The sequence below is a fragment of the Salvelinus fontinalis genome, chromosome 18 (genome assembly GCF_029448725.1).
Source record: "Salvelinus fontinalis isolate EN_2023a chromosome 18, ASM2944872v1, whole genome shotgun sequence".
Classification (NCBI taxonomy): Eukaryota; Metazoa; Chordata; class Actinopteri; order Salmoniformes; family Salmonidae; genus Salvelinus; species Salvelinus fontinalis.
Window position 1 is genome coordinate 40,480,214 of NC_074682.1, and position 10,673 is coordinate 40,490,886.

At 42.6% G+C, this 10,673-nt stretch overlaps 1 protein-coding gene across 1 annotated transcript; it reads right to left on the reverse strand.

The window, feature by feature from the left end:
* Nucleotides 1-5,934: 5,934 nt before the first annotated feature.
* Nucleotides 5,935-9,745, reverse strand: LOC129815507 (coiled-coil domain-containing protein 174-like). Its single transcript, XM_055869395.1, has 11 exons — nucleotides 9,605-9,745; nucleotides 9,134-9,235; nucleotides 8,916-9,016; nucleotides 8,725-8,783; nucleotides 8,439-8,586; nucleotides 8,207-8,302; nucleotides 7,925-8,061; nucleotides 7,617-7,711; nucleotides 7,341-7,488; nucleotides 7,052-7,201; nucleotides 5,935-6,790 (listed from the first exon to the last, which is right to left on the reverse strand). The coding sequence occupies exons 1-11, from the start codon at nucleotides 9,644-9,646 to the stop codon at nucleotides 6,156-6,158; spliced, it is 1,713 nt and encodes a 570-aa protein (XP_055725370.1). The 5' UTR covers nucleotides 9,647-9,745; the 3' UTR covers nucleotides 5,935-6,155.
* Nucleotides 9,746-10,673: the final 928 nt, after the last annotated feature.

Consider the following 10,673-nt stretch of genomic DNA (forward strand, 5'->3'; position numbering starts at 1 on the left):
TCTTTCGTATCGTCTGAGATTCCCATAGATTGGAAAGCTGCCATGGTCATCCCCCTCTTCAAAGGGGGAGACACTCTAGACCCAAACTGCTACAGACCTATATCTATTCTACCCTGCCTTTCTAAGGTCTTCGAAAGCCAAGTTAACAAACAGATTACCGACCATTTCGAATCCCACCGTACCTTCTCCACTATGAAATCTAGTTTCAGAGCTGGTCATGGGTGCACCTTAGCCACGCTCAAGGTCCTAAACGATATCATACAGTGCAGCCGTATTCATCAACCTGGCCAAGGCTTTCGACTCTGTCAATCATCACATTCTTATCGGCAGACTCAACAGCCTTCTCAAATGATTGCCTCGCCTGGATCACCAATTATTTCTCAAATAGAGTTCAGTGTGTCAAATTGGAGAGCCTGTTGTCCGGACCTCTGGCAGTCTCTATGGGCGTGCCACAGGGTTCAATTCTCGGGCCGACACTCTTCTCTATATACATCAATGATGTCGCTCTTGCTGCTGGTGATACTCTGATCCACCTCTACCCAGACGACACCATTCTGTATACCTCTGGCCCTTATTTGGACACTGCCTCCAAAACTCTACTCAACAAATTGGATGCAGTCTATCACAGTGCCATCCATTTTGTCACCAAAGCCCCATATACTACCCACCACTGTGACCTGTATGCTCTCGTTGGCTGGCCCTCGCTTCATACTCATCGCCAAACCCACTGGCTCCAGGTCATCTACAAGTCTCTGCTAGGTTAAGCCCCGCCTAATCTCAGCTCACTGGTCACCATAGCAGCACTCACCCATAGCACGCGCTCCAGCAGGTTTATCTCACTGGTCACCCCCAAAGCCAATTCTTCCTTTGACCGCCTTTCCTTCCAGTTCTCTGCTGCCAATGACTGGAATGAACTGCAAAAATCACTGAAGCTGGAGACCCATGTCTCCCTCACTAGCTTTAAGCACCAGCTGTCAGAGCAGCTCACAGATCACTGCACCTGTACATAGTCCATCTGTAAATAGCCCATCTATCTACCTCATCCCCATACTGTATTTATTTCTTTTTTTGCTCCTTTGCACCCCAGTATCTCTACCTGCACATTCATCTTCTGCACATCTACCATTCCAGTGTTTAATTGCTATATTGTAATTACTTCGCCACCTTGGCCTATTTATTGCCTTACCTCCCTTATCCTACCTCATTTGCACATGCTGTATATAGACTTTTTCTACTGTATTATTGACTGTATGTTTGTTTATTCCATGTGTAACTGTGTTGTTGTATGTCTCGAACTGCTTTGCTTTATATCTTGACCAGGTCGCAGTTGCAAGTGAGAACTTGTTCTCAACTAGTCTACCTGGTTAAATAAAGGTGAAATAAAACAATTTCAAAAACACTCCACAAATTTCTTGTGAATAAACTATAGTTTTGGCAAGTCGGTTAGGACATCTACTTCGTGCATGACACAAGTAATTTTTCCAACAATTGTTTATAGATTATTTCACTTATAATTCACTGTATCACAATTCCAGTGGGTCAGAAGTTTACATAAACTGTTGACTGTGCCTTTAAACAGCTTGGAAAGCGTCTGATCATTTGATTCAATTGGAGGTGTACCTGTGGATGTATTTCAAGGCCTACTTTCAACCTCAGTGCCTCTTTGCTTGACATCATGGGAAAATCAAAAGAAATCAGCCAAGACCTCAGAAAAAACATTATAGACCTCCACAAGTCTGGTTCATCCTTGGGAGCAATTTCAAAAGCCTGAAGGTACCAGGTTCATCAGTACAAACAATAGTACGCAAGTATAAACACCATGGGACCACGCAGCCGTCATACTGTTCAGGGAGGAGACGCGTTCTGTCTCCTAGAGATGAACGTACTTTGGTGCTAAATGTGCAAATCAATCCCAGAACAACAGCAAAGGACCTTGTAAAGATGCTGGAGGAAACAGGTACAAAAGTATCTATATCCTCAGTAAAATGAGTCCTATATCAACATAACCTGAACAGCCGCTCAGCAAGGAAGAAGCCACTACTCCAAAACCACCATAAAAAAGCCAGATCACGGTTTGCAACTGCACATGGGGACAAAGATCGTACTTTTTGGAGAAATGGTCTCTGGTCTTCCCAAAATAGATGGCATCATGAGGAAGGGAAATGATGTGGTTATATTGAAGCAACATCTCAAGACATCAGTCAGGAAGTTAAAGCTTGGTCTCAAACTGACCTAAGACAGGGAATTTTTACTAGGATTAAATATCAGGAATTGTGAAAAACTGAGTTTAAATGTATTTGGCTAAGTTGTATGTAAACTTCCAACTTCAGCTGTGTATTTGCCATATACCACACCCTCTCGTGCCTTTTTGCTTAAATATAAATTCTCAGACAAAATACGTTTCTAATACTGTATAACATCAAACAACAGAATAGCTGGTTTCATGAATGGTGGTCATGCTTGAAACCAATAAGACCTTTTGGGTTGTCTGCAGAAATCACTCCACCATTTCTTGGTTGCTAAAATTCTAATAGTTCACCTAATTTCAGTTTATGTGACAAAACAAGCAAGAGAATCATTGTACCATCTAAACCGCTGTAAAATATATTTTCCATAACCAAAAACATTGTATTGTCAGCTGTTTGAAGCTGGTGTACAAAACCGAAAGTAAGCAAGAATGAAACTTGAGTGAAAAGCATAGAAATAGTGAACATAGTACAGCTCTACTGCTTCTTAGACTTGCTTTCAATGAGAATGACAGATCTATAACTTTCTATGTGGATTTGGTTGTGTTGCACAAAAAGTAATGTATTGCAGCTTTAAGTATACCTTTAAGACAAAACATTTCAGAGGCCTAATTAAAAGAGATTCTATTAAATTACTAGAGGGCCTATGTCATAAACCCTTAAAGTTCCACAATGGGGTGAAAACGGAAGCCATACTGGTCAGGTAAAAATCCAAACCAGTCTAATTGGAATGAATGGCAGTAGAGGCATAATCCTGATTTCACTTTCGGCATTTGATATATAAAAAAAATGTGCAATAGAATTAGAATTGTCAACCTAAAATAGTCATATAATTATAAAAACAGTTTATACAGGTTTCATACCAATTTTCTGTAAAAATAGCCTCCAAAATATATGTTCTTGTTTCATTTACAACTTGTCTAAGTTTTATCATTAACAGATTTCAGCCAGTGTATGTATGGCTGTGGATTCACTGCATTGTTTGAATGGAATGTTGACATATTGGCATTTAATTTGAAACATTAAAGGAATCGTTCGTTTAAAACTGACTGGCTAGCTAGCAAACAAACATACAGTGCAAACAAATTCTTCAAATTCAGTATTTTACACAATATCTTATCACAGCACTGGCAAACCATGGTTGACCAACTCCCTGACCAAAATGACTGATTTTTATCACATCATAAGAAAGTCCATGTCAATTCGAGTAGTCTAATTTCTAATTACATGGTAGAAGCAGCCTAGTAACAGCCATCTACCAAATGTTGCTTCCTCACCAAGCCCAAGACCACGGGGGGGGGGGGGGGGGTGCATTAGGGCCTAATGAATTTATTTAAAATGACTGATATCCCTATATGAACTGTAACTCAGTAGAATTGTAGAAATTGTTGCATGTTGCATTTATATTTTTGTTCTGTGTAATATTGTATTAGTGCCTGTTAGTGATTAGATACATAGTAAGATACTATGCCTTTTAGTGGCAAGAAACAAAACTATAAAAAGGTGATAAAACATAATTTGCAAAACAGTGGTGACATTACCTGAGCTACTTCAGAGGTGTATTCAAAATGGTTTAAACATGTAATGAGTGCTCCAAAACAGAAACACTATTTAACATGTGACCCAGTAAAGTTTATATTATTGTCTCCTTGTGTTATATAATACACTCACATGGCATAAATAACTCTTTAATAAAATCCAATGATTAATCAGAATGATTAAAGTTACCCTTCACTGGCCGTTTGAAGAAGCGAAAAAAATTCCCGAATCAGTGTCATTTCAGTGACCTGCCTTCTTGATGGGACAAACACATATGCCTCCCTGTCAAGCCCATGAAATGGACCAGAACAGTTCAGGCCAGGGTGTACGTTGCTGGATTGAAAAACATTAAAAACATTGCAATGTTATACAATCTGAACACACCCCTGCTCTTAGTCTGGTGGCTCACAAAAAGTAAATGGACACAGCACCATCTAGGGGCTCCTTCTGCAGTAATGTCAGTGAATCCTTCCTCACTTAAAACTACATCCATCCCCAAACATGATCAATTATATAGAGTGCATTCGGAAAGCATTCAGACAATAAAATCTGGAAAAAGTCAAGGTAAGTTGTTTTTTTACATTTTCCCCTCATCAATCAAAAAACAAGTTTAGACATTTGTGAAAAAAATGAAATAATACATTTACATAAGTATTCAGACCCTTTACTCAGTACTTTGTTGAAGCACCTTTGGCAGCAATGACAGCCTTGAGTCTTCTTGGGTATGATGCTACAAGCTTGGCACACCTGTACTTGGGGAGTTTCTCCCATTCTTCTCTGCAGATCCTCTCAAGCTCTATCAGGTTGAATGCGGAATGTCCCTTCATAGCTATTTTCAGGTCTCTCCAGAGATGTTCGATCAGGTTCAAGTCCGGACTATGGCTGGGTCACTCAAGGACATTAAGAGACTTGCCCGAAGCCACTCCTGTGTTGTCTTGGCTGTGTGCTTAGGGTCGTTGTCCTGTCGGAAGGAGAACCTTCACCCCGGTCTGAGCGCTCTGGAGCAGGTTTTCATCAAGGATCTCTGTACTTTGCTCCGTTTATCTTTCCCTCGATCCGGACTAGTCTGCTGAAAACCATTGTCACAGCATGATGCTACCACCACCATGCTTCACTGTAGGGATGGTGACAGGTTTCCTGTGACGGTTGACATTCAGGCCAGAGTTAAATCTTGGTTTCATCAGATAAGAGAATCTTTTTCTTATGGTCTGAGTCCTTTAGGTGCCTTTTGGCAAACTCCAAGTGGGCTGTCATGTGCCTTTTACTGAGGAGTGGCTTCCGTCTGGCCACTCTACCATAAAGGCCTGATTGGTGGAGTGCTGCAGAGACGGTTGTCCTTCTGGAAGGTTCTCCCATCTCCACAGAGGAACTCTGTCAAAGTGACCATCAGGTTCTTGGTCACCTCTCTGCCCGAGGCCCATCTCCCGATTGCTCAGTTTGGCCGGGCGGCCAGCTCTAGGAAGAGTCTTGGTGGTTCCAAACTTCTTCCACTTAAGAGAGATGGTGGCCACTGTGTCCTTGGGGCTTTCAATGCTGCAGACATTTTTTGGTAGTCTTTCCCATATATGTGCTGGACTCCAATCAAGTTGTAGAAACATTTCAAGGATGACCTGGAGCTCAATTTCAATTCTCATAGCAAAGGGTCTGAATACTTATGTAAATAAGGTATTTCTGTTTATTTCTTATAAATTTGCTACAACTTCTAAAAACCTGTTTTCACTTTATCATTATGGCGTATTGTGCGTAGATTGATTTAAAAAATGTTTTCTCATCAATTTTAAAAGGTTGTAATGTATTAAAATGTGGAAAAAGTCAAGGGGTCTGAATACTTTCCGAATCCACTGTAGATCCATCTAAATGCAAATAGGTTGAGTTTTGAGCACAGGTAATTGCACATGCTTTAATATAATGACGAGCTTTCAGACATCTCGATGCCTGTACCTAACCAGAAAACAGCTATTACCTCATGGCTGATCCTCTGTATTGTCCTGTCACTCAAAACACGTAATAATCAAATATTACCAAGATCACCAGTCTAAACAAAATGAACTATGGACTGATTCAGTCATGCATCGATCCATTAAACAACCATCTTTAGCTATAGACAAGTGCCTTGAATCACAAATATAGCAAATCTGAAGACACAATGTCAAATGAAAACGCTATCTTTTAATAACAGATCATAAATAAAGAAAGTAGGTTACAGATCCAAGGTCAAATTACAAAAATGGTTCCTTCTCTTTGGTGCCCTCTGATAGGTCAAAGATCATGGTAATGTCATTATAGTCTAACACACATTGACGTTGTTTGTGTGTTAGGGTAGATTAATACAGGTGTGTGTGTCACCTGTGTGAGACATGTCTGTGAGGATCAAGAATAATTCTTGTAGAAGGACAGCATGTCATCCAGGCTCTGGGAGGGGGGCTGGGTCTGAGGGGGGCACTGGGGCTGAGTTTGGGGCTGGGGGGGATACTGTGGGGTGTATTGAGGGGGGTAGTGAGGTGGGGCTGCATACTGGGGATGAAAGGGTAGATGTGCAAATTGGGGCTGAAATGGGTTATCAAACTGAGGGTGTGTTTGTGGTGGTGGAGGTGGTATATATAAGGGTTGGGGCTGTTGGGAGGGGGGATACTGAGGTGGGGGTTGGGGGGGGCACTGAGGGGCTGGAGGTGCAGGTGTATTTTGGAGATGGACAGTGTTTTGGGAATGAGCAGGGGATGGTGTGGGTTGAGGTTGTGAGGGTACAGGGGTACTTGGCTGGGGTATAGGAGTACTTCTGGGCTGAGGCTGGGATACAGGAGTACTTTTGGGGTTGGCCTGGGGCACCTTGCGCCCTCCACCCTGCCCCTCTGACCACTTGAAGGCCATTTTGGGTTTGTCCTTCTCACGTTTGGCCTCTTTCCCATAGCTCTGTCTTTTATTATTGCTGAAGTACGCAGAGGGAGGGGCAAATTCCGACTCCCTCTCATCCCGCCGCCGACTCGTCCACTCGCCAAAAAAGTCCACTAGGAAAGGAATGTGTTGTCATATTGGAAAGAGAAGACAGTTAGTTAATGACTTAACCCCCGACCCCAGGCAGCATACCAGTCTTCAGTATCCCACTGGAGGAAATTGCCAAAGATGACAGGCCTTGGTTACACCTAGATCTCTCCTGCTCAAATTTGTCATGTTATACATGTTGAGTTAGTGTGGTGGAAGTGAATCCTCAATGATTACCATTAATTATAAAAGACCCATGCCAGCCCCAAACAAGGAGTAGCGTTTACCTTTGCCCCTGTCCCACTCTCTGACGTGGGGTACTCCTGGCTTGGTATCCCTCCTCTCCTGGATCTCCACCACCACCTTCTTCAATGCAGGGGCCTCTTCAGGTGCTCCACCTGATGGGGGTAGGGGCCCAATCAGGTCCTCCTTCCCTTCTGAGAGAAGTAATACAACCGTCAACACTTACAATAGCATTCACTACAGCCCAAAGTATACAGAGCAGTAGTCATAGCCATTCAATCTAGCGTGATCAGTTGTCCCTGATGCAGTATTGTTGTGGGAGTTTCCTCTAACCTTGGTTGTGTTCATCTCCCTGGTCGTCCTCAGTTCCGTCCAGCTTGGCCGCCTTCATCTTCCTCTGCCTCACCTTGGCCAGCCGAGCATCCAGCAGAGTCTTTCTCTTCTCCTTCAGCTGGTCCCTCTTACTGCGCTGGTCTGTTGTCTATGAAAAAGAAAAGGAGAGAAAAAAAACATTGACAATCTGCTTCAAACTCAGTCATTTAAATGTACTGATACATAACATAAGTAAGGTCCTAATCTCAGGGGTTGCGAAGGCTGAGAGCAACTCACCTGGTCTCTGAGCATGTCCAGGGTCTCTCTCTGTTTCCTGCGCTGCTCCTGGTCCTGAGAGAATGCAAAGTAGCCCACACCCAGCTCACGGGCCTCTGATGTGGACAGACGGAAAGATACCAGAGAGGAAAAATAGCAGGTTGAGAGATGGAGAAGGAAGAGGCCGGAGATCAGAGAGTGGAGAAGAGCACAAGTCAATCCATATCCACAGAGAACACACCTCTCTGGGTTTGCTGTAAAATGTACAGTAAATAGCGTTTGATTTGATGAGTTCACTAATGTATCTCTGTAACAGGTGTCTTGCTAACCTTGCTCCCTAATGTTCTCATAGTGGATTGGACCCACAGGTCTGTTCATGGCCTCCTCCTCCTCCCTCTCCCACTCCTGCCTTTGCAGCTCTCTACGCATGTCCTCTGACAGCAGGTCCTTCTCAGCCGGGTCACGTCTGTGTACATAAAAGCAAGAACACGTAAAAAACATTTACAAAAAAATATTAAAAATTAATAACCAGAACAACACTATTGGTACTAACATCTTCTTCTAAAAAGAAGCTTACATTAATTTCCAGGTTTGATCAGAGTAAAAGATACCTTTTTCCCTGAAAGTCTTTGTCCATTTTCTTGAACCCTGGTAGGTCTTTCTTCATGCATCTCCGAGATCGTCCCAAAGCATCTACATAGTCCACCCTGAGTAGAAATCAGTAAACGGCTACTTTAACTCCTAACCCTCGACCACTCAATGGCATCTACAGTCCAATACTCAGATTCTGCTATAGATGAGACATACAATAGTTTGGGGCTTCATGTGCTGTAGATACATTACCATTCCTCGCCTGGGTTCTCAGGGGGTGGGATGGTGGAGGAGCTCTCTCTATCCTCTCTCTCACTCTCTCGTTGGGCATGATTCTCTCTCTTCTTGTCAATAATCTTCTGGGTGAAATCCACCAGAAAAAGTCCCTCTGTCTCCTCATCTGACACATTGGAAAAGAGGATAGTAATTCCAATGTGAGAAAGACAAAAAGGCATTTGCAGGGCCTTCACATGTCAGCTTTACATACAGAATATGACAGCATTTCTTGTACAGTATCACAAACAACATAACACTATACCAGGAAAGTCTCCTTTGGTCATCTGCTCATACAGTTTAGCCTTCTCCTCTAGCTTGCGCCTGCGGGAAAAGATAGACATGGAAGACAAGCAGCAATGAGACTTTTGCTATACTACAAAAAAAGACCTAATAGAAGGCAGTGATGGTGCAGTAAACATGTTGTCAGTGTGTAGTACATCACTTTGTACTCACTTTGCCTTGTCAAGGTTGTTCTCTTCCTCTGCCACCAGTTCCACATCTTTCTGTGCCCGCTCTGAAACACCATCATTCTGTTTGCTCCATACATTAGGTTTCTACACAGGGAAAAGAACACAATGGATGTTATGGGGACAAAGTTAGGATATGCTGGTCAAAATGTGTGGTATCCTGTTCATTACATGTCTCTGTCCAGTACAATGTTCAATACATACCTTGATTTTGGGGGCTTTGGTACTAGTTCCAGCATCTTGCCCCAGTTTTTCATGTTTGAATTGCTCTTGTTTCCTGTAGAGTTCAGCTTTCAGATCAACCAACTGCAGATGAGAGTGTGATGTATTCTCCATTGAAATTTGTAACATAGCAGTGTGGTCGCCATTTTAGTGGTTAAACTGATAGCAACTTACGTTAGCCCAATAAGTCGTGTCACCATTTGCATACCCATGAACCTCGACAACAATAGGCAATGCTTTATTTTGTTTTACATTTACTTTGACTATAACATGGTTAGTTTGCCTGCTGACTAAGATGTCAGCAGAAAGTAGCCTAGCTTCCTACGTTAGGGTGCTGACTAGGCTAGCTAGCTAGCTAGCTAGCGTTAACTAACTAGCGAGCTATGGTTTACATACTGATGACAAGCAACATTAGAGACAATGTGACAATATTAATTATTCTGAACAACTCACAGATGAAGCAGTCACGGCATATTGCTTTTTCTTTTTATCCATGGTTGTTAGATTTCGATATATTCGCTCACAATCAGCTAGCTAGTGAAGACGGCGTGTTGTTTGGGTCACGTGATCATTTCGGGGGGATGTAGCTAGCTAAGTAAACTCAAGACTGCCACCTACTAGTGTGGAGTAAGAAACCTAGCGTGTATATTTTTGTATTATTACTTTTATAGATGTTTTATTTTTATTTAACCTTTATTTAAATAGGCAAGTCAGTTAAGAAAAAAATATTATTTACAATGACTGCCTACCCCAGCCAAACCCTAACAACGCTGGGCCAATTGTGCACAGCCAGTTGTGATACAGCCTAGAATCAAACTATGGTCTGTAGTAACGCCTACTGAGATGCAGTACCATGGCCCGCTGCGCCACTCGGGAACCCAAATGCATGTTCGGGCCGTGGCAGCCCAGAATCCTAACCACTAGATGCTTTCAATGTTTGCCTAATTTGTTTTGGGTTAATCACATCATGGATTTAGGCTCTTGAACATGCAGTTGATTATGTAATAGAGGGGCACATGTCTATCAGAGATGGACAGATAGTTAATTTACTAATGTGATCTTGTAACCAAAAATATACTATTTTTATGCTTACAATGATGTACAACATTCTGCCCATTATAGCTGACAAAGAATGGTATGTTGAGATAATGTGTTCTTAGCATATTTCCATACACAGGACAGTGAATATGTATATTGCAGACTCAGGAAATAGGACCCATGCCAAATCTTTTCAGTCTCCTGAGGGGGAGTAGGTTTTGTCGTGCCCTCTTCACGACTGTCTTGGTGTGCATGGACCATGTACATTTTCTGGTGATGTGGATACAAAGGAACGTGAAGCTCTCAACCTGCTCCACTGCAACCCCGTCGATGAGAATGGGGGCGTGCTCGGTCCTCTTTTTCCTGTAATCCATAATCATCTCCTTTGTCTTGATCACGTTGAGGGAGAGGTTGTTGTCCTGGCACCACACGGCCAGGTCTCTGACCTCCTCCCTATATAGGCTGTCTCGTTGTTGTCGGTGAT